This window comes from Lathamus discolor, chromosome 1 (genome assembly GCF_037157495.1).
Source record: "Lathamus discolor isolate bLatDis1 chromosome 1, bLatDis1.hap1, whole genome shotgun sequence".
NCBI classification, from domain to species: Eukaryota; Metazoa; Chordata; class Aves; order Psittaciformes; family Psittacidae; genus Lathamus; species Lathamus discolor.
The window spans coordinates 29,170,495-29,195,172 of record NC_088884.1 but is presented as its reverse complement, the minus strand read 5'-3'; the positions used below and the strand labels follow the sequence as shown (position 1 = coordinate 29,195,172).

Genomic DNA, 24,678 nt, shown 5'->3' with positions numbered 1-24,678 from the left:
AAGTTCCGGTGAGGTTAGTTAATAGTACCCTCTTTGCTGGTACTGGAGCATCTTGCAAGCCAGAGCTGGGATTTCAGATCAGTCAGATTTTGACATGCGTTCATTCTTAGCAGGTGGACACTGCCCTGACTATCTTGCTGTTTATCAACCAACAGTCTTCTTTCCTGAGTTATTAACACAAGCAATTCATGTATTGAGCATGTCTCAGTCAAGCCTTCTGGGCTGCTTCCCCTTATTAAGACCTTCTTGGATGCAGACCTTCAAATTGTGAACTCCCAGCAACACATTTTCAAAGGTCCCTTTCATGTACAACTGTGCTGATTACTTGAAACAGAGTCAAAACTAAGGCAAATCAGAGAGTGGCCGCCACCTCCGGTGCTCATCCTGACAAGATACAGGAGTCGCTACACTCTTCTGGGTTTCACTTTTTGATGAGACAGAAGTCTGAAAAGCCCCATACTCTGTACAGGTGCTGACACCCAAGGAACCATGTAGCCTTGTGCCAGCAGATCGCCCTTTCTCAGGGCCAGCTCTGCAGCAGTGATCCGGAACTCACCATCCTTGTTTGTGAAGACAGGCTTCTTACCACATCTGCAGCCACTCCTGTGGGCAGACCCTGCATGGCTGCTGTCCCAGTACCAGCAATTTCTGTGCCTAAACCAATCTGTGCTATGTAGCCTTCTGTGGTCCATCAGGGGAATTACCTCTTGAGGGAGTTTCAAAACACTGCCTTCAAAATCACATATTCATTTTGGTTTGTTACACATCCCTAACATCAATCATTCATCTATAGTGTCCTCCACTGGACATAGCAGTGATTCACTTTCTATGCATCTATTGTCTACTCTTTAATGGAATCCAAGAACAGTCTCAGAACCATCTGGAGTATTTTAGCTCATCTTAGATCAGAAAGGGAATACCCTCCTTGTGTCCTTCCGTGTGTCCTTCATCTCTATATCCTTACTCTTTTCAGCCTACCAGACACTTTTGGGGTACTGCTGTACTTTAGAAAGACTGCAGCATTTGGTCTATCTAGTACACTGTCCAAGGAAGAAAATCACACCATCTAAGCAAAAGCGTTTTGTTATTGGAGGCACATTACTGGGAAAGAACATCAGCTTCCCAGAGAAGAACAACTGCTCCCTGATGGGATAAAACACAAGGCTCCTGCATGTCTGCCTCCTTATGTGAATTTAGGAAGAGTTCCCCTAGCTTCTGAAATTCATCAAAGAGAGTCTTAATGTTGTTCAAAAGATGACTGTTGTGGGCCACATTGTCTGCCTGTTTTCAGCCATATAGCTGCATGCAGGCAAGCTGGCATAACAAAGCCTGGAGGTACATCAGTGTGACAAAAAGTGCTTGGGATCACTGTGTCCTACATGCTCTGGAAAGCATGATCTGGCCATCTGACACATTTTAACTGTAAAAATAAGAGACATTTAAAGTTTCTATCACACCTATCTACGTGATACCTGAGATGGCGTGACTGGCTGAATCATGGTACAGACAGATATTGCTACATTCACTTTGGGGTGCAGAACTGCAGATCAGAGGAGAATAAAGCAGAGCTTTCCAGGGCACAGGAGCATGTGCAGCACAGGCTCTGACCAGCACTTTGCAGCGGTTACTGCCCTACACAAGGGACCAGGATAGTCTCACTCAAACTGGGCTTAGCTACCATGTCCTCCCCTGCTGAACAGCTCAGTCTTTGTGCTGTAAAATGGAAAAGAAGCTTCACAAAAGGTTGCTGGAGCACCCTCCCTTTCCACTGCAGGCAGAAAAATATGGGGACATGCATTTTTTAAGTAATGTTGTATTTGTGTTGGTAACTCAGAGAATCCTAAAATACACAGGAAGTCTGGCAATACCAGCTCTTTGATCTGGGCAATGCTTCCATGTTTGTCTTTAACCATCCCTAGCAGATATAAGACAGTGGAGGACTGCCTATACAGACCAGACTGCCATGTGATGAAGCACTAATATCCATAGAATAAAGCTGCCCTCCTTTTGTGCGTAAGGGTTGACATTTCCCATCCCACTGATTCCCAGCTTTTCTTATCTTTTCATTTCTAGGAAGCAAATATACAAAGTTCCAGGTCTGAATGTGGCTTTTTAGTCATTGTGGTTGTGCTGGCTGGCTGCAAGGGCTTTTATTTGTCTGTAAAGACAGAAGCTGTATATTCCAATGTGAGGATAGGTGTTTATTTAGCAAAGTTACCACTATGATGATGTACTGTCTACTGTGTATGAAGTGCTGCCACAGAAGCCACCCTAGCACCCCAGTAGATTCCCCAGCACCCAGACAGAATCCCGGCCTCACCCTGAAAGAGAGACACCTGCTGGTAGGGTCTCCATACAAGCAATCCAGTGCTTTGGAATGAAATCCTCTTACTCAGTTGAAAAAAAACCAAAACCAACAAAAAAAAAAAAAAACAACCAAATGGAGTGATCTTCTGTTAAAGATGTTGGAGAAGTTTAAGGGTGTGTTTCCAGAAAACAGCAGGCTGGAAAAGAGCTTTCTTTGTACCCGATTTTGTATTCAACTAAACTCTGTGGAACAAACATATTCCTACTTGAATATCTTTTTAGTACTCACGAGTATTGTGACAGCAGGTTAATGAACCTGCAGGGTGCCTGGAACTCTGGTAAGCCTTTTGTGTGTAAAGGATATGTTACTTCAATATACAGATAGAGGCAGTGAGGTAGTTTAAAGGGAAAGCATTTTACTTTGCACATTTACAACAGCAAAAATACAGAAATCCTCTGATAAAAGTCAACCCTTGCATAACTCCTATGCCATGCAAATATATTAATGTCCTCACAGGCAGGAGGACAAACAAGTGTGCAGCTGAGCAAATTTTCAAAGATTCAGAGTAATAAATATAAGGACAGGAAGATAACACACTAACACAGCTCAGAGAGCTTGTCTAGAGAAACCTTGTAGTTTCTGGGCAGCAAATTAGATTAATTATTTTTGGAGTCAGAAACTTTCAGAGACTGAAACTATCCGTATGTTATATTTAGGAGTGCTTAATATAATGCTACTAGACTATAGGCCTTGTTGGAAGTCTGAATTATTTTTCTTTACATTTCTATTTCTGACCTTTTTCATTTCCTCTGTCAAGTCCCAACACCACAAGATGATGCAATATTGCATCACCACCTAATACTGAGACCTCTGCCAGCAGTCATAAGAACTCAGGACTTTCCTCACCCTTTATGAATAACCAGTGGTCTTAAAGATCTGCTTACACACACTCTGCTACCATGAGGTATGCACCTCTCTCTGACAAACTCATACGCATATGTGCAGACAAAAATATGTATTCGTGCCAATAAGAGGTATCATGTGAGTTTTACATCTCAGCTGATGTGCGTGCATATGTGGCACAGAGGAAACACCTTGCACTCCCACCCCTGTGCTTTAAATACTTACTTGGAAGAGCCTAAATCAGTAAAATGTGAGACAAATCCTTCAGCAGATGTATCTCAGAAGGCTGCTCAGAACACCTGCTGTTTCCTGTTTTGAAAGTTTTAGATGTTTGAAGTGAGGGGTTTTGTGCAGAACCTTGGATCACCAGGAGCACTGACCTAGCGAGAGAAAAGGGAAGAGTAGGTATTTCTTGGAGGAGAAGGGAGTGGAAATAGGCAAGCCTTGCTCTTTTGTTTGAGCTTTCCTGACTCTGCCTACAGAGGTTCAAAGATCATTGTGGATCAGGACACAAGGCTACTTTCATGCCCAGATCTTAGGCAGATCTTTAAAGTTTCCCCTGGACACCTCTCCTTGGGAACCCAAGCTCACGTAGGATACATTTTACAGACATCTTAACTGCCCGCTGGCTCCCCTTCAGAGGGATACAGCAACAGCCCACCCTTAATTTATTCTTATGGATCTCCTTCCCCTTCCCCAGGGCCTTCTACTCCAAACAATGACCCAGAACTGGTGTAAAAAGAGGTGGGTTGCCTGTTGCTGTGAATGGAGGACAGGTCTGCAGGCAACACTTACCTATCACTTATATCCATTACACAAGCAGCTACCATGCTTGATGCAAAAGCCAAGCTAAAATCCAGCTCCCTCCTCCTCTTCTTGTTGGCAAGTTATAGCAAGAAAAAAACCCTTCCTTTTTGATACCAAAGTTACCATATGATTGTGCATATGGCCAAAGCAACTGCAATGATGTTAACACAACTGACTGCATATTTACATGATCAGTTTTCAGAACAGAGCTGTAAAATAAAGGGATTCTGGCAATTTATTTTTTAGTCCTGCACTGAATGCTTCATAAAATGCTTACAACTCAATTAGAAAATTCTAACTTACAAGTTCTGCAAGAAAGGAGAAAGTTACCTACCCTTCCTTCAGGAAGCACAATGTGTCCCACGCTGTTTGATTTTGGTATTTGGAGTTTTACATAAAGAAGCAACTACAGAACTGAATGTAACTATAGCTGGGATTAGGCAAGCAGGCTCTGGTTTTGTTGGTACAAGACCTGTAAAGCTTCTGCATTTATTTATTTTTCTTTTTTTTCCTCTTCTGGCAATGCAGAAAATAAAAACCAACCCAAACTATTAGATACTATTTACTAAATTGCAATGAACCATCTGTCAATGACAACATTTACATCCAGTTCCAACATATGTCAGTATATAAAGTTGTTGCTGAGCATTTAATGTGGTTGTTATTCTTTATTGCAGTTCTCCATGAAACAATATAAAACCTGATGTTTGACTGTGGAGAGGACACAAAAGATACCATCTCGTATTTTTTCCAACCTCCAAAACTCCCATTTAAGATCATGACAGCAATTCCTTGTCATATTTTTGTTACAGCTGAAAGATAAAGGAAATAATTGCATTTTGACTGCAGCCACAAGATTATATTAGCAAAATGATTGCTTCTTTGCATGACTAATTTTGATTAAATCAGCTTCATTTAAATATCAAATTGTGTTCTTCACCTTCCTTCATTAAGCTATGATATTCCCGACTCTTTTAAAGTTCCTTTTTTAATACGGTAAAATGTGCATTTCAATTTATTGTACAGGCTGTTCTTGACTGGAAAAAAAAAGACCAACCGATAACTTATGGGAAAGGGTTTGAGTCACGTTTGGAAATCAGCAGGAATAAAATTATGTTAAAGTATGTATTTCCAAAGAATATGCAACCTATAAAGAGAGCATCCTTGGCAAAAGTAAAGTTTGAATTACGTGATTTGCCACAAAAGGCAATAAAGCAAATTGTGCTGTATATAGAGGAGCTGAAGATTAACTGCAAAATTGTAATATTTTATTAACTTACTAAATCCTGGAAAGACCAAGATTTTCCATTTACCTGATTTTCTCAAATATAATACACAAAGTAATTTACTCTTTCATGGCAAATAATATTATACTGACTTACAGCTATTTAAAAAATATTCTATGCAGTTCTAGCTAAAGTCAACATGAAAGGTGTCATCTGCTCCGGCTGTAAATTATTCCCTCTATAATTGCCTTTTGACAAATGACAGTCTTTTTTTATTCAGCTGCTCAAATCTCCGTGTGTTTGTGCATCTCCAAATAAAGTCCATGGATTTTAACAGGATTAGTCGCCAAACTGGCTATACTTGTGTTCCTGGAGTGATGCATCTGGGGATCCAGCCAACAACAACAAAAAAAGGCTTTCTATTTTGATAAGGTTTTTTAATCTCTTTTAAAGCATTCAGTAATACACATGCTGGGCAAAGCTGAACTTCTATGACCAGTATTACTCATTATATCAAGCAAAACCAAGCATGGAGTGAGTGAGTCTTCACTGTGTTTCCCCTATGCTGCAAACACATCACATGAAGGTTGTTTAAGGTTTTTACTTTGTTTTCATCTTTGTAAAAAGGGCAGCTTGAGGCCAGTCCAGAGTTATACCCACAGTTCGGTGTATGTATATTCATTTTGAAACTCCATGTCTATACAATAGTTGCTCAATTACTTTCTGCTTCAGGCTGGTATTGTGATTCTTAATGTTGTCATGCAAATGATTTTTTAACTCAAAAGCACCCTACTGCTGTAATGACAATTACCCAATTTACCAGCACTTGTATGTGTAACACACTTGTTACTTTCTTCTGATATTTTCTTTCTATGGAAGTTAATGTGTTCCTTAGAAAAATCCAATTCATTTTTATAATCTTTGAGGCAGCCTATGGTCTTGTAAAGCATTCCCTGAAGATATAACCTTATGTCAGCACGGCTTTCAGAGTGAGCATGCGGCCTCTGCGCTGTACAAGAGTTCACCTGTGAATCTCATTGCAAGATCAGGGTCAAAAAAGGTCTCAGCATAATAATGGAAAGACTTTTGCTGTTCATTCCAAAAAAGATCTGCAGGGATACAAACACTCAGCTCCATTCAGAGCCAAATAGCCAGCAGTCAGGGTGGGGAAAGAGTGGTGAGGGGGAGTTGTTTGTTTGAATTGGATGATGTGAACGGTTGTGCCTGAACTGCATTTGGAGCCCTGGCACCGTAAGGCTGATGAATTAATCCTCCTGCTGTGGGCAGCCTTGGCAAAGCCCAAGCTGGAGTACTACTATGTCCAGTTTTGTACAATGCCTTCCAAAACCAGTGTGGTCCATTTGGCAAGAACCCGGAGGCGAGATACAGAAATCAAACGAGGTCTAAGGAACATGACCTAAAAGGAGAGAGCAGGACTGCCCAGTCTGGAGATGGGAAAATAGTGGGGAAAAAATGAAAACAGCACCTTTGAACAAAATGCAGCTGCAGAAGAAAGACAAGTAAGAGGCTCAGCCTGTAAAAGCAGACATTTGATCGAGCAGCATGAAAACCTTTCCGAAGGAGAAGGCCACTGCGTGCTAGAGCTGCCTGCTGTCTCCAGGGTTGTTTGAGGACAGCTTAGACAGACCAGCTTTGTGCTCGCCTTAGTGCATGGGGCTGGTCGTGCAGTCACCACCACCCGGCATGGCCTGGCCGGGCAGCCCTGGCTCTGGCTACTGGCACTGCCGAGGTGGTGACCGCTCAGCAACGGCCACGGCGGCGATTGGAGTCTCTGTGCAGTGAACACCTCCTGAAGATGCTGCCGGGGAGATTTGCTGGCTCTGCTGACACCTGGACGCGGTGCTCTGTAGCCCTACTCTGGCCGATGTGGCCGTACCGGACCAGCGGGTGCCGGCCCGCAGCGGGGCTGCCCGCCGCCTCCAGGCGGCAAGGCCCGGGACGGCGCTCCGCGCACCCGGGGAGCGTCCCGGCCCAGCGCCGGCCCCCTGCCCGGCCCCCGCCTCGCTCGGGGGAAGCGGCGTGGCCCCGGCGCCCGGCTCGGCAGGCCGCAGGGAGGGCCGGCCGCAGTGGCGGGGGCAGTGGCACGGTGCCCCGGGGCCGGGCGGCGGCGGCCGAGCTGGGCGGGAAGGCCCCACAGCCGGTTCCCTCTTTGCCCGGCGTGTGATTGGCGGCGGCTCCGGAGCTGCCTACCGCCGGCCATGGAGCCTCCCCTCCGGCCCCCAGCCCGCTCCGCTTCCTGCTGAGGAAAACACCTGTCCGGAGCCGGAGCTGGAGCCGGAGCGGGGGCCGCGGCCGCGCCGCTGCGGTAAGTAGCTCCGTCCCGGGGCCCGGCGGGGATCGCCGGCGGACCGTGCCCGAGGCCCGGGCTCGCAGGTGGCGGCGGAGGCGCCGACCCCGCGGTGTCGGGTCCCTGCTGCCCGCGCTGGCGGTGGGCAGAGCCGCCCGGCCGGGCCGCGCCTGCCCCGCGGCGCTGAGCGCGGCGACTGCTCCGCTGCCGCTCCCTTGGGCGCTACGGGGCGGCGCGGCCCCGGCCGCCATCTCGGTGCGGCGGGCGCGGCCCCGGGGCCCGGCCGTAGTCCGGGCGCGGGAGGCAGCCCCGGCTGCCCGCGGCGCGTCTGCAGGGTTCGGCGCGGGCGAAGCCAGAGCCCCGAGCCCCTTCCAGCCGGGCGTGTGGTGAGCGGGGTCAGCAGTGCGGAGCCCCGCGCCTGCTGCCCGTCCGTCGCTCCTCGCGGCCTCGGTCCCAGCCCACGTACCAGACCCAGCACGAGCAACGGGTTTGATGCAAAACCTGCGCAGGAAACTCAAGAATGTTGAATGGAACAATGCAAAGTGAAGGATCACACGGGACAGTGGTAGCAGTTCCCTCTGGTCTTAAGATCTGTGACTCAGCTCTGCTCCAACGCAGCTTTTAGACAATAAATAACTGTATTTCCTCATCCAGCAAACTTCTTGTGGCTGTCAGGTACATGTAGACCATACAAGCTTCCCCCACCACAAATCGTCTCAAGTAACAGCAGAAGGCAGTCTGGAGTTGGTTGGTATGGTAGGCTCGGCCACGCCGTTACAGTCACTATTAGAAAATGGCACAAGTTGAGAGGACAGGGAGTACCCGAACAGTGACTGTGTCCCCGCACAAGCTGCAGCTGCACTCAATGTGTTCTCAAACTCCACGAAGTGTTGCTTTGAAGGTAGATCACCCATCACTTGTATAACTTTGGTTAACCACAACTTTGCTAGAATTCTCACCAAAGTTGTCAGAACCAGCTAGAAGTTACTGCTTGTTCCAGAAGCACCCCAAGGTAGATACCTGGTCTAGAAATCAAAACATGCAATGGTCTGTAGTGAAAGCAAGTGCATCCTGAAATATTACAGCCATAATAGCAGTCAGCATCTCTTGACTGAGATGTTGAGCTGTATCTGCTGATTAGTATACTTCTAGATGAAGAATGCGACTGCATTGCATGTGAAGTTTAATTGCTAATGGGAACCTGCACTGATTTCATTCCCATGAGAGCTGGTAGTTGCTAGAGGATTTGGCAAAAGAACTGGGCCGAATGTTGTTTGTTGTTGTGTTCATGCTTAACACGGGGGTGCTGTATCTTGCCCGCATAGTTCAGTACTGGATCACTGTAGATGCAGGGAAGATGTATTGTACTCCTATCCAGCAGATGCAAAGCCATCTCTGACTATAGAACAATGTTAGCAAGTAGATGTAGTGTGCTGCTTGGAAAACTTCAGGTTGTGTCATGGTAGTTTTGTTTGTTGTTTTTGTTTGTTGGCTTTATTCGTTTTACGAGTTGACTTTATCTGAAACTATGAATGTAAATGCAGCATTATTACATTTGCATGAGGTAATTCTTAACTCATGTAGAAAGTGCCTTATCCCTGGCGGTGTTCAAGGCCAGGTTGGATGAAGCCTTGTGTGGGATGGTTTAGTGTGAGGTGTCCCTGTCCATGGCAGGGGGGTTGGAACTAGATGATCTTGAGGTCCTTTCCAACCCTAACTATTCTATGATTCTATGTTGTCTCAGAAGTTCACACTAAAGTGCAAAGAATCATTTTAAAACAAGGTTTTCCCATGGTGGATTAAACCAGAAGCAGGAACTAATATAGAATTAGCATGAGAATAGCTGGTGAAGAATGAGTAACTGGTAAAACTCTTTACACAGTCCTAATAAAGCAATGACGTTCCACAAATACTGTGATGTTATGTAGCAGAATATACCAAGTAATTCGTGATAATACCACATTGTCTTCTTAAGGCACATTTCAGCCAGTGTTTTCAAATCATTTAATAAGTTTTCTTATAAGTTTATCTCCTAATCCTGCTATGAATTATGTTTCAGCCTAAACTGTGCTGGCTCCATTCCTTTCCCTTCAGTTCCCATCCCTGTCCTACCACTTCTGCAAGTGATGACTCAGATCAAGGAACTGATCCAGCTGAAATTTTTTTGTTTGCTGACCTGAGTGATGAGATAGGAACATGACTGGAGACAAAGGCAAACCTGTTTGCTTGTCTTAGCTACCTTTTACAGGCACACCTCCTCCTGCTCCATTGCCACCATCAGGGTTTGTGGACCTCTGGCAGTTCTAATACAGGGAAATTCAGGGTTGACGAGGCTGATTAGAATTAGACATAAAAAAAGAGTTGGGTTTTTTTGTGTTGTTGCAGTAGGCGTATAGAAATGTCAATAATGTAATGCTGAGGCACGACAAAGGGTGCCTGAAGAAGTGATTTTAAAAGATTTTCTGTTATAAAGTCAAAGTTTTCTGATGCATATGCATAAGGAAATATGGTTTTGCCATGCCTACACATGGATTAAAAGAAAATAGAGACAATTTGGTGTCATCCTAAGAATGGGACACTTTTGTGGCTGTCATTGCAGAGACAGATTAGAGACAATCATTGCTTCAAGAACTGTCTTCTGAAGCTGATGTAAAGGGGTCAGAGCTGAACTGGAAATGTAGATTGGACTGGACTGGACTGGACTAGACACGACAAGTCAGAGCCCAAACAAATGTGGGAGAAGAGACAGTCTTTGTGTGGGCAGTTAGACAAGCACTTTGCATTGTATCTGATGCTGTTAGGGAAGGGAGGGGATGTCAGAACCTTTCACAATACTGCTCTACCTGTCTTTTTAAGTGGATCTCAGTGTCAAACAGCTGCATTCATCAAGCAATGTGCAGGGTTCTTCTCTGCTGCCTGAGGTAAAGATGCTGCCTTGGATTGTCTAGATCAATGGAATAGTTCTAGAATAGCTTAGCAGAGATGGAATATTTGTATGTGTATGTATTTGAAAAGTTAATCTGTAAGTGCATAGCACATGACAAGATGAGGACACTTTAAACCAGCATGCTGTCTTAGCTTTGGCAAAACGCAATGAAACTGATACAAGTCCAGGTTTACTTAACAGGATCAGCATGACTTTTAGAATGAGAAATATTTGCAAAAATCCCATGTAGGCAGTTGGCATGAAAAAACCCTTACTGCTAGTTGCTTATGTTTAAATGAAGAAAAATACAGGACTACAGTACATGTTTTAGAAATTATACTTCATAAGATAGACGCCGCAAAAGCATTGCTAAGTCAAACTCTCCGCAGTCAGGGCTTTCAAAACACAAGTTTTGCAAAACACATTTTCCCCTTTAGCATCGCTCTTTTTCATTTCCTACACATCCAGCTCCTTTTCCTTTTTACATGAAACCTGCTGCTTCCTTCTCCTCTGTCATCCTGGAGATTGCTGTTGAGGTTACTGATGCTCAAGTTTTCCAGCCACTGAGTGCTTTTTTCAGACTGGAGAGGAAAGCAGTGTGTAGTGCTGAGGTGGCTGTGGCTGATGAATGTGTGGAGGATGAGTGTTGGAGATGTCTTGGCCAACATGTGTAGATTTCATGACAGCAATAAAATGTTCAGGGAACTTTGTCACTTCGTTTTGACATTTCAGACACTGGCTCTAAAAGGTAGTGGGAGATAGGACAGGGTGTGTTTCCCCCCAGATCACTTCCTAAGAAAACCTGTGAGGAGAAATCAATCCTAGCTGCCAAGCGAAAAGGTGCTCTGAGAAAGAAGGACTATGTGGTGGAGGGTATTTTCTTTCCTAACCTCTGCAAAGTGTTTATTTCAGAGGTTGTGAATGGCACATTAGAGGCAGGTAAGAGACTTGTCCTCGAGAGTCAGAATATTTGTAGGATATGTACTGCCATAGGATGTATGCTGGATATTGCTGTTCCGATGGTCAGTATTTCTCTGCAAGTGTCATCATGAATAAGGATACAATTAGAGGTTTTTCTGTCTTGTCTTTCTGATTTGTATGGGTTTTCCGAAATCATTTTCCTGTGGGGATTTTTTTTATTTAGTAAAGGAACAGCTCTTCAGATTGTAGTTAAGCGCAAGAATTAGGGTTGGAAGTCCATGGTTTAAATGCTTCCTGAATTTTATGTCATAATTTCTAGTGGATTTGACCAGATGTTTGTAATTATAAATGGATGAGTTAAAAATACTAGGAGGAAGATTGCCCTGCAGTTCTATTGCTGAGGTGACCATGCAAGATCCTTGGCAGATACCATCTCCATGTGACTTCTGTATAGAGACTGACTTAAAAAACTCTAATGAATTTAAGTTGGGAGTCCTCAAAGGACTGTTGCCATGGAAATAAAAATAATGAAACATTGCAGATTTAGTCGTCTTTTTTCCTGGTATTCCTATTTACTCTTTTATAAAGTATTTAGGCTCTCCAAAATGCGTTGGTTTTAAAATGTTTTATTTTGATTCATTAAATTTGTTGCCGGGATTATTCTTAGTTACTTCGGGAAGGCTTTAAGCATGTCTTCTACACAAGTGTATTAGAATCAAATTGGTGTGCTGTCAGTGTATTTTTGCTGTTGTAACAGGAAAACCATTCTGACTTTTTTTAAAATGAGCAATCATATGTATAATCAACTTGGTTAAAACTTCCTTCCTGGTAAGTACAGCACTTCCTTTGCATCTGGATATGAGGGCGAGCAAGAAAAGCAGAACAGCTTAAACAAAGAACTTTTTGCATGAATGGTCTTCCTTTAAAAAAATAGGAACTTTAGATATCAAACAAATGAATCGTCTTCAGCAATTCAGCCTTTATTTTACGAACAGGTAATATTTCCTTTATCAGTTGTACATGGGGTGTGTCCACAGTCTTTGCTTTCCGGAAGTTGAAGAAAGAATTCTAGTTAGCAAATTCTGTTGTTTCAATTTAACCTTTTGCATCTTTATCTCCTTGTTTTGTTATCTACTAAGGCGTTGTTACATTGGCTTTATTTTTTTCCAGCTGTTAGGGAAAGATTTTATGTGTAAAATACATTGTCTGGAAAAGAAGTTCAGTATGTTGCTGTAACTTAGCTTGTGTGAGAATGCTCAATCAACGCTGCCTTCTTCTTCCAAGCTCTTGGTGAATCATTTCCACTTTAATATTGTTCAATGGAGAGTAACTGTGAGCAATGATATGTTTTGTTTACTGAAAGCTGATAAGGTAGGCTACTCATGTTTGATGTTGCTTTACAGGTGTTTTGGGTATGATTTGATATATATGCATCAGCTTGGCAGTTTTTTATTCTGTAAAAAGCTAATAGTTTATACTGGAAATGTTTACTTTTAAAATGGATGGATGTTATTGGTCAGGTGAAATGATTTATTATAAAGAAACACATCTAAGGATACTAGGCTTGAATTTAGATGCATATTAAATATCTGTCTTCAGAAGTAGTCCCTGACTTTTGAATCCTAAGTGCTTTTCTTGCTTTTAAGTCCTTATTCCTCATCACTAAAAAGAAAGGCAGGGGAAAATGGGAATAGGCTCACCTCTGTTGAGTCTGCAAACAGATTGCTTGTTTTGTTACGTTTGGTCATCCCTGGAGCTCAGTGAGATGGCATTCTGATCATGCACAGTTGTGTGTCTTTTGATATCCGTGAAAATCCACTTATGTTAATATCAGCAGCATCAAAATAGATAAGGCAGCAAAAGAATCAGTGCTTGATCAAATAGAAGCAAGAATAAATGATTGTGGAGGAAATACATAGTCAGACTGCTTATCCTCAATGAAGTCTAGAAAGGATGTTTAGAAGCTCTATTTTAATTATTTAATCATTAGAGGTTGCTTTGTTGTTTCTTGGGTTTGGTTTTTTTTTTGTATTTGGAGGTGAATTGAATAGATTATGTCTGAGGTGGTTTATGTAAATCATGTATTTATGACCAGAAATCAAGAAAGCATATACATAGTAGGATTCTGACTGGCCTATGATTTCAATTAAGAAGAGTTAAAAAATAAGAGTGATTAAAAATGTAAATGAGAAAGTAATCAAGCATTTGTATGTTTTGCTAGATTTCTTCTGGCATGGAGTTGGAGGATGAGCTCCATGAACAGCCGGTTGTTATGAGAGAGGAGAACAAACGAAGGAGAAGAAGGATGAAACCTCACTGTACATCGAGTAGTTTGTCATCAATGGAACTGATATCCATTGAGTTCATTTTGCCTACAAGCAATAAACATACTAAAGTACCGGAAATGATGTTACTTGAAATAGCTGCCAACTGTACGGTTGAGCAAATGAAAGCACAGATTTGGATGCGTGCACTAGAGATGAGTCAAACCACAGACTTCTACCACACATTCACCCCGGATCAGTTTATTTTGCAGTATCAGAAGAAAGGGCAATGGTATGAAATTTATGATAAACATCAAGTATTACAGACACTGGACTGCATACTATACTGGAAAGTGTTACAGAAAAAGGTGGGCAAGATCTATGTTGTCCAGAAACAAAGCCCATCAGAAGAAGTTCAGGAATTTCAGCAGCAACTTAATGATTTAATCGGTTATGATGTCACTGATGTAAGCAACGTGCACGATGATGAGCTAGAATTTACCCGTCGCAGATTAGTCACTCCACGAATGATAGAGGTAGCCTGTAGAGATCCTAAATTGTATGCAATGCACCCATGGACTACATCTAAGCCACTCCCAGAATATTTATTAAAGAAGATCACTAATAATAACATTTTCATAATCATACATAGAGGAACAACTAGCCAAAAAGTTAAAGTGTCCATAGATGACACTCCGGATATGATTCTCCACGGCTTTTTCACAAAAATGGCAAAGAAAAAGTCTTTGATGGACATTCCTGAAGATCATAGTGAACTGGATTTTGTTCTCAGGATTTGCGGCAGAGATGAGTACATTACTGGTGAGACACCAATCAAAGATTTTCACTGGATAAGACAATGCCTTAAGAATGGGGAAGAAATCCACCTTGTCTTAGACAATCCCCCTGACCCGAGTGAGGATGAGGTTCAAAAGGAAGAATGGCCTTTGGTGGATGACTGTACAGGCGTTACAGGGTATCATGAACAATTAACAATAGATGGAAAAGATCATGAGCGAGTCTTCACTATCTCTTTGTGGGATTGTAACAGGAAATTTAGGGTGAAAATAATTGGCATTGATATCCCAGTTTTACCCAGAAATACTGATCTCACTGTGTTTGTGGAAGCTAATATTCAACACGGGCAGCAGCTCCTTTCACAGAGGAGGACTTCATCGAAGCCTTTTACTGAGGAGGTTCTGTGGAATATTTGGTTGGAGTTTGATATCAAAATCAAGGATTTGCCTAAAGGGGCACTCCTGAATCTTCAGATATACTGCGGTAAAGCACAGGGACTGTCCACAAAGACAAACCTTCAGTCACATGAATCCCCCAACTCTGATCCAAAATGCAAAACTCAGCTTCTCTATTATGTAAATCTTTTGTTAATAGATCACCGTTTCTTGCTACGAAGTGGGGAATATGTGCTCCACATGTGGAAAATTCCAGGCAAGGGGGAAGAACAAGGAAGTATCAATGCAGACAAACTCACATCAGCAACTAACCCAGATAAAGAAAACTCAATGGCTATCTCTATTGTCTTGGATAAATACTGTCACCCAATTGCCTTGCCCAAGCACAGGATAACATCAGACCCCCAAGGGGACAGGACGCGAGCTGAAATGCCCAACCAGCTTCGCAAGCAACTTGAAGAGATCATAGCAACTGACCCACTTAATCCACTTTCTCCTGAGGACAAAGAACTGTTGTGGCACTTTAGATATGAAAGCATAAAGCACCCCAAGGCATATCCTAAGCTGCTTAGCTCTGTGAAATGGGGACAACAAGAAATAGTGGCCAAAACATACCAGTTGCTAGCTAAAAAGGAGGTTTGGGATCAAAGCACTTTAGATGTTGGACTCACAATGCAACTTCTGGACTGTAACTTTTCAGATGAAAATGTCCGAGCAATGGCAGTTCAAAAACTGGAAAGTTTGGAAGATGATGATGTTCTTCATTATCTTCTGCAGCTTGTGCAGGTAAGGTGTATTTGCATTCTTGGGCTCTGCTTTCCACGTATTTGCATTATCCCATCATCATTCCCATCTTAGTAGGTCTACTTAGTAATCCCTGGTTTCGAAATCTTTAGTGTTTATTCAAAGCAGTAACCAAATTAACCCAAACCATGTTTTCTACATTTTGCCTCTTGCCTATGCTGTTATCTTTGTGTTACTGTTGCCTTGTGTCTTATGATTTGCTCTTGTGTTTACAGTATTATGTTTTTCTGGAAACTGTCAACACTAGCACAGCTATGATGGGAGCAAGTCCTAACCGTGTTGTCTCTCATCCTGTTTGTATCAGGTCTGAATCATACAGCACTGAAGAATTGTTCACTGGCTTTGCCAATAGTTTAGAAAGAGTGTAGACAGAAAGAAAGTGAAGGCAGATGTTGACATGGGCAAGGCCTGAAGAAAAGTCTGGCATTGGGTTTTAGGTCAAGAACAACAGCGTTGTTACATAGTGTGTTGCAGTAACTTCAGTCTTCGTACTGTTAAGGGGACCAAATTCATCTAGAATGTTCCAGAAGATTTTAAGAAGTAAATAAAGGGTTGCTAGGACTGCGTAATAAAATTAGTTCATTCTGGGAAGTTGGGTGAAAAATGATGTTTTTAATGGCAGTGAATCACCGCTGTATCGATTTGAAGCACTCTATGCACAGATTTGCCAGATGAAACATCAGGAAGGTTTGTATCGGTTATACAAGAGAATTGGCTTGTTTGCTTTTCCACGACGTGGTGCCAGAGCTGGGCAGCCTGTCAGCAGCAGCAGTCACCTCTAGTGGCCAGTGAAAGCTATAATCCTGCCACTTTTCCTGGTACCCACGTCCCCCAAAGCAAGGTGACTTTGCAGGCTTCCCACACCCGACAAGGCTCTGGCTCCCGTGGAAAGGCTGTCGCCCCACAGAGCAGGAAATATTAATTTCAAAGAATCAGAGGACAAAATTGGCATTCAATATTTAAAAGGGAAAGAAGGAACTGCCGCAGCCAGGGAAGCTGTGGGATAGGGCTTTTTGTTTTTGTGGGTTCAGAGAGAGCCCGGGTCCCCAGGAAAATGAAGTTGGTATTTCAGATTTTGCTGCGCATCAGTAGTGCTTTAAACAAAGCCTTTTTTGCCTTGTCTTTGCTTGATGAAGCTCCCCAGGCAGAATTTATGCACTTCTGCATTAACCAAAGGAGTCACCACGGTTACCTCATTGGGCCTCCCACGTAGCTGCTGCTATATATATATGCTTGGCTTGTGAGCTTTTGCTGTATACATGTGGCTCAGCAATTGTATTCGCTTTTGTATCCAAATTAGGAGTTTGGGATGGTGATTGGCTGGTTTCGAAGTGCCTGAGAGAATGGGGGAAATACTGGGGGTTTTCCATTTGTTTTTGAAATGATTTGCTTTCAGGAAGTACAAATCTGGAGAGTTTTAAAAAGAATCGATCCAACAGTAAATTAAATTCCTGTAGCATAAAATCATAGGAGCTTAACTTCACTGTGTCATTTTTACTAAGAGATTCCGTAAGAAATTAAGAGACTGTCATCCCCCAAAGGAAAAAAATGTTATATCCCAGCTTTTGCCTCTTTGCTGCTTCCTTGTCTGTTGTTCCTTGGCTAACAATGAGCACAGTACATCAGTATCCTGCGCCTAAATGTTCATACCACAGTGTACTTGAAAATCCGCATTTTTCGGAGAATGGATGTCAGCCATTCCTTTGCTCTAATGGACACATCCGAGATGTCTCTTCTGCAAACAGTCATCACTTTTCACATGAAGGCTTTATGATTTACTTCACTCTGCACACCATATTCCCATTTTACCTCCTAGTAGAGTTAGAAATCAAACAAACATTTTATTTCCCCCCAAGTTTGTCCCAAATAGAAGCAGCCATGCCATAAATAAATCTATTGAGCTTTCTATACAGGTCTGTTGTTCTCTGTGCAGTTGATAAAACATGGGCAGGATAGTTAAAATACAACAAAATCCATTATAAAGCAAACACCAACAACTGTTCTGCTTGTAAATGGCAGTGAGTAAAGCTCTTCTCCTGCTGAACTGACAGACAAAGGTAGATGCAGGGACCTGATGAAGTGCCAGCAGACATTTTTCAACGGTTAGCTTTTGTTGTTGCTATTCAGATGTTGATATTTGACTTTGTGAAGAAAAAAGAAAAATGGAATTGGCTTTTAAAAATAATTATTTCTAAAACATCAGCATAGTAAGGGCGTTCAGATTCAATTTTCTTTTATGTTACAATGTATTTGCAACCATAATATAGGGAGGTTTTGTTTTGAAGCAGTGGCTGGTTGTTTGGCTGTATTTCATTCTTAAATTGTTTTCCAGGGATATGCGCTGAGAACATTCAGCCAAGTATATACCAGAATGGGGTTTTTAATAGGCTTTCTTGGAAGTGTAAGCAAATCCATCTGAATTTTTGTAATAATTATTGCTTTTAGGTGCCTTATTGCAGTGAAAATGAATTTTTACTAAAAAGCCCTTCATACCTTATAATCTCATACACAAAGTAAAAGGAATTATATATTTTAAAATCAGTTTATGTTTGTGAGTTCTCGTCATCTTTCCTAAATAAGATGGTGTTGCCTGGGGAAATAAAACAGTATTGCAGAAATGGTCAAGACAGGTCTTGCAGAATTATGATACTGTAGAAGGGCAAGTCTGGTGCTTGGCTTTCTTGTCTGTCTCTTAGCCAGCAGCTGGAAAGAGCAAGTCTATGTAGCATTTTATAATGTGGTTCATTCTAGAAGGCTGACTGAAAAGCTCCATTTATTTTCCCTTTTTTTCCTGTTGAACAAACCGGCAGGATGATCTGCATTTCAGAAAGAGTGTTGATATTTTAATAATAAAGGTACAACTGTGCTGCAGTACTTTTAAGAGTTTATAAACCCCTGCCATTTGTTTGATGAATTTAGTAGACCTTTGGTGATGGCTTGGCTGCTTCTTTGCAAGCTGCAGACCACAGTGAACTTGAAAGAGGCATTATATTCTGTAGATGTTTGCCTACTTTGTTACTTCTGAAAGCTGAGGATGCTATATGCACCCAGCTCTCTGCACATCACTTTATTCTCCATTAATCTCCCTATGTGCTGCTTCCTGGTGCTCTATTTCCAGAACCTGAAGTCATTCACCGACCACCTCAGTCGGTGACAGGGGTTCTGTGACCCTGCCCTACAGATTGTATGCTTCTTATTTCCCTTTTCTTGCCATGGGATATAAAAGCATACCTTTTTTCCACCATTAATCTTCATGCAAACCTACTACAGACTTGGAGTCCCTCAAGCAACAGGAAAGAAGCTGCTGGAAAAAACACTTGAAGTGGACAAGTTCCCTGGCACAGCCCAGTACATGGAAGTGTGATAGTTTTCTGGTAGACTACTTCACTTGGTTGTTGGGATGGGGCAGGGGATAACAGCAACAAAATTCCAGTCCTGACACTTCAAAAAAGTTGTGACTTTTTGTTTCCACCCTTTTTTGGCAGTAGCTTGGACATACTGTGGGCTTGGGTGGAGGGGAGCGGCTGTTGGAAGAGAAAAATAACATTTGTGCTCACAAGCTCTGGTGAAGTCTTCTTAATTGTACTCATTAATATAGGATGTGTATCAGGGGCTCTATTCTGTTTTGTCATTCGTTTAGGGGCTAAAGGTGCTCCAAAGAGCTGCTCCTGTATCCCATGTTTGCTGGAGAGGCCAGCGGAGAGCCCTGGTGCCCTGGTCCCGAAGTGGCAGATGTTGTCAAAAACCATTTTTTTATTGACAATGTTGATTAGAGAAAGGTTACAGATATGTCATTTGGTTTGGCAATAATCTTTCGGGCCACGTCAGTGTCAGTCACGCTGCAGACTGTTCTGATCTCGCTGGTTTTTGCTGCAGCCTAAGAACGTAGTTGCTTTGTTCTCATGCTTCCATGCACTCAAATCGGTATCCCCAGATAGCTGCTCTCTGCATGACTTTATTTGTTGCTTTAATAATATAACTAAAAAGAAACTGTTGCAGAGAAAAAGTGCCTCTTGAATCAGACGCAGGGAAGCCTAGCTTTTTGGTTCTTTCAACTTTGTATCCTCAAAAGACCTTCTTTGTTACACATTTTCTACTCCTGCAGCGGTGTGTTCTCTAGATGTCATCTGTAAATTGTAAGAGGAATGAGTTGTTAAACAGGTTAATAACATGTCTTTTATGTTTGTATTACTCAGGCAGTGAAATTTGAGCCATATCATGACAGCGCATTAGCCAGATTTCTGCTAAAACGTGGTTTGAGAGTAAGTACTTCACAGTACAGCCAACTTTTGCTAAAGCTACTGGCATTATTAAAACCCTTTGTCAAGAAATGCACGCTGATTGTGGTATTTTTCTTTACCTCTAGAACAAAAGAATTGGTCACTTCTTGTTTTGGTTCTTAAGAAGCGAGATTGCCCAGTCCATGCATTACCAGCAGAGGTTTGCGGTCATCCTAGAAGCCTATCTTAGGGGCTGTGGAAAAGCAATGCTACACGATTTCATGAAGCAGGTTCAAGTAATTGAATTGCTCCATAAGGTCACAATGGAGATAAAATCAGTTTCTGCCGAAAAATATGATGTCACTTCTCAAGGTATTTGCTAACAGGCATTTCATTGTTTGTAACAATATTGTTTTTTCCCTTTAGGTACGAAAATCTAGGCAGCAAATTGTCCTGTTTATTTAGAATATTCGTGGATAAATTACTGTCAAATGGCGTCATTATTACTTCTTTTAAACTGCCAGTGTAAGTTAATAGTGATTGAACCAGTAATACATTTGTTTGCTCATTCCACCCCAGAAGGGGAAGAATTTCAATGTTATAGACACCCAGTACATTCCCATGTTTTGGCTTATCTTCTTGAACCTCACACCATGCACCTTGGAAACAGCTAAGTTCTTGTACATAATCCTTAGCTGAATGCCAGCACTGAAGAAAGAAACAACCCAGGACACAAATATTAGCTGGAAATAAAGAGATAAAGTGACACTTGCCAAGAAGCCCAGTCCTACCCTAAGCAGTCACTGAAAAATGCTTGGCATGGAAACCAGGGAGGAGTCCAGTACAGCCTCTGCTATGCCACAAAGTAGCTGGTGGATCAGCAGTGGCTATACAGAGCACATCTTTAGGGCTTTTCGATGGGCTGAATAGGAGTCTTGTGAGGCACAGATGTGCTACTGTTATTTCTTGCTCTTGGAAGCACTGCTTTGGAAGCCACAGTAGGGTTATACAGTGCTTATTTACTTGTGTGTTTTGCCTGGCTTTATTTTTTCTCCAACTTCCGTAAAAGCTTGTTTGTCATCATTCCCGTTGGTTGCTTAGTGTTGGGAGTAAGTGTGAGAAGACATATGACAATACTCAAATTCTACAGCTCTTCCTGCGTGTTCAGCCTAGTATGTTCCAGGAACTTACTAGTATATTCCAAAGGCTGTCTTGGTTCAAGACAGCCTTTCCGCTCTGGTTATGCAGAAGTGGCTGTGGTGGTGTTTCAAAACAAATTTGAAGGAAATATGCATTTAGTTTTCAATATATAATGTAATATCAGTTACATTACCCCATAGTGTGAGTTAGGGGACTTACGGAACCCTGTATAAAATATTCTTTCTAAAAAACTTTGTCTTAAAATGCTCTATAATCTAAATGTATCTGGTCAGAATCCCATGTTTTGGAAAGAAACTTAGCCTTGCAGATATACGTGTCTGTAACAGTGGTGGTTTCCATCACCTTATCTTTGAAGAATATGTGGGCAAAGAAGAAAAGGTTAAAGAGAAAGCAATCACATTAACACCCACCAGGTTTTGAAGTTAAAGAATCTTTGTATGTAACGTTGTCGTGGTTTAAGCAGAACACTGAAATATGACTTACATAATTGACATTTTCACTGAATAAGGCTTCCTGAATTTGTGGCATGTCCTACTAATGCTGAATCTAATCTAATTTATTCTCAGATTATTGAGGATATGATTTTTCCTACAGCCACCATCTACTTCTTATCTTTTAAGAAATGCATATCCTGAAATTTCTTCTTTAGCTTACTGCTTCTCCTTTGCCCCATCATTTCTAATGCTCACAGTTGTTTATATTTTCAGTCTGAATATTTCAGACTGTTTCATTTCATTCCATCGTGCAGCCTCATCTAATTCTGTATGTATCTTTTTCCTCCAGTAATTCTGAATTTTTTTTAAAGAATAAATTCTTTCCTGTTAGATTCATGCTAGCCCAGTAGCAATCATGCTGTCAAACTGTTTTCTTTCACTTTTCACCTAATCTCTTTGCTTATATTTGAACATAGCAAGTAATAATAAACAAATGCTTAAGATCATAATATTACAGCTTGCATAGTATTATCTGCTTTCATCACCACTCTGTGTTAGAAGATTTGTCTCCCAAGAATGTGTCTGTGCAGCTGTTTCTTCTCTTAAAATGCATACTTTGCTCTTAAGCCAGATCAGCTTGAAAATTATTTTAGTAAGTGCCTTCACTTGTGCTTTAAAATCAGCTAATTCCTAATCTTTACCAGCTTCAATCGGTTGGCGTACAATTTTCAAATTGGATGAATTACATTGAACTGAATACAGTTACATTGAATTACATTGAATCCTCATTACAATGAGGAGACTTACTGAAATCAAGCTAGATTTGTCTATAAAATCAATAGTTACATTTTAGAAAGCTATTTCATGGCCCAGGTTACTATAACCTAGGGTTTTTTTATAATGGCTTTGTTTGGGGTTTGTTGGATTGGGGTTTTTTTTTTGGAAAGGTGTCTAATTATAAAGTCCACTTATTGGCAGCTGTATATTGCTGTCATCTTTACTTTTTACCAGAAGAGATGCCACGTTGGTCACCTGGTACTGCTAGATAGTTCTTTTCTAAAAGCCTTTAGGATAGGTGTAACATTTATGTTCTGTGAGTTCTCAGGTAATTATTCTGGCTTGATTATCTTAATTTGATAGCACCTTTTGAAATGTCGTAATTTCTGGACATAAGCTGGCAATGTGCACTTGCAGCCTAGAAAGCTGCATCAAAAGCAGCATTGCCAGCAGGTCAAGGAGGGGGATTCTCCCCCTCTGCTCTGGTGAGACCCCACCTGGAGTACTGCGTCCAGCTCTGGAGTCCTCATACAGGAAAGACATGGACCTGCTAGAGCAGGTCCAGAGGAGGTCACGAAAATGATCAGAGGACTGAAGCACCTCTCCTATGAGGAAAGGCTGAGAGAGTTGGGGTTGTTGTTGGACACCTTATTTCAGCCTTTCAGTACTTAAAAGGGGCTTGTAAGAAAGATGTAGACAGACTTTAGCAGGGCCTTTTGCAATAGGACAAGGGGTGACAGTTTTGAACTGAAGGAGAGTAGTTCAGACTAGATATAAGGAAGACGTTTTTTACAATGAGGGTGGTGAAGCACTGGAAAAGGTTGCCCAGAGAGGTGGTAGAACCCATCCTGGAACATTCAAGGTAGAAGGTGCCCCCCATCGTTGCAGGGGGCTTGGACTAGATGACCTTTAATGGTCCCTTGCAACCCAGACTTTTCTAGGATTGTATGATTTTATGATTTTGTGTATTAGGTATCCAGATCCATGTCTAGCTTTCTCATTACATTTTTTTCTCTTTAATTTTTATCCCCAAAATTACTTGAACATTTATACGCAGCCTCTCCTGTGTAGTTTCTTTTAGAACAGTGCTCAAGTCTTTGTCCTAATGCAGGGTAAGACGTATTATTTATATTATGTTATATTATATTATATTATTATTATATTAAGCAGCTTATGCTGCTAACACCTGGTAGCTGAGATGAACAAAATGCGTCACATGTAGGATAATGCATACTGTTCTAAGCCAAAGATTCAGAAGCTTGAGATTTTATGAATTCAAAGATTCAGTATATATGAACATTGAAACTCTTGTTCATATAAATATGCAGCAAATTTTCTTCTTACTGGAATGTGAGATTAACAAAGCTGCACTATGAAGCCAGTTTTAGGAGAACATGAAATTCAGTATCTCTATAGTTAGAGTCCTTATGATTACAGTATAATTGACTCCAAGAATTCAAAAGCCCTGAATCTGTGTTCAAGAGTAATGAGGTAGGTTAAAAGAATACTGGAAAATGTGAGGTAATTTTAAATGCCTCCTCCTTCTGAGCCTTTAGGGCAGATAGTTTAGCATTTCCTTGGTAATTATAAGGGCAAACTAATTTTTTTGTGTTGTACTGTGATTTGTTCTTTAAATTAAAGTTGACATTTTAACGCAACCTCCTGAGTCTTTAGAAGAACATCATGCACCCTCTGTAGTGGTTACATGACTTGTGAGGTGCTTAAAGACTTTACCTTTAGGTGTCTAAAACCAGCTCTGTCCATTAATAGTGCAAGTTAAAGAGTTTTCCTCCATTGCTCAGATCGGAGGATGCTTGAGGAAAGCCATTTAAAAAGTATCTAAGCAGAGAAGGTTTCTAGCTTAAATCATCGGTTTACCTTAACAAGTTTGATTACCCATAACTGTTTTTGCTTTCCAACTTTTGATTTCATTGAGTTTTCTTGTAATTGCAGTTATTGCACAGCTGAGACAAAAACTTGAAAAGCTACAGAGCAGCAAACTTCCAGGAAGTTTTAGGGTTCCATATGATCCTGGGCTAAGAGCAGGAGCATTAGTGGTAAGTATATGCTGAGTTTGTGCAAATGCATTTAAAAACCCCTAGTGTCCTATTTGCAAGAATGTGTCATTTGTTAAAAATTAAATACCTGTATAAAACTGTTTTATTTGACTTCAGGGGCCTTGGGATACTCAGTTTCTATTCCTCCGGTTACTTTCTCTTCTTACTCTGATTCATATCTGTTATTCAGGTTAGGTCCAGACTTTCATCTTACAGACAAAAATGTCTTCTTTAGCTAGTTCTGATTTTTTTGGGTTGCTTTTGTTGCTTTTATTGGAAAATACATTAAGATTTTGGTAGAAATACATTAAGAAACACTTGGGGTTTTCTGTGTTGCTGCCTCGGGTGTTGTGGTGAGATTGCAGTGGT

The 24,678-nt window shown here is 41.6% G+C and overlaps 1 protein-coding gene across 2 annotated transcripts in view; it reads left to right on the top strand.

The window, feature by feature from the left end:
- Positions 1–7,088: 7,088 nt before the first annotated feature.
- The window catches only part of PIK3CG (phosphatidylinositol-4,5-bisphosphate 3-kinase catalytic subunit gamma), a 34,449-nt gene continuing 16,859 nt past the window's right edge, over positions 7,089–24,678 (top strand). Inside the window, exons 1-5 of one of the 2 annotated variants that reach the window (XM_065666041.1) lie at positions 7,089–7,570; positions 13,621–15,642; positions 19,857–19,922; positions 20,027–20,252; positions 24,206–24,309. In XM_065666041.1, the coding sequence (XP_065522113.1) occupies positions 13,633–15,642; positions 19,857–19,922; positions 20,027–20,252; positions 24,206–24,309 (2,406 nt within the window). In that variant the 5' untranslated portion in view covers positions 7,089–7,570; positions 13,621–13,632. Of the gene's footprint in view, positions 7,571–12,302; positions 12,395–13,620; positions 15,643–19,856; positions 19,923–20,026; positions 20,253–24,205; positions 24,310–24,678 lie in introns of those variants that run through there. The other variant, XM_065666046.1, reaches the window with a different exon arrangement.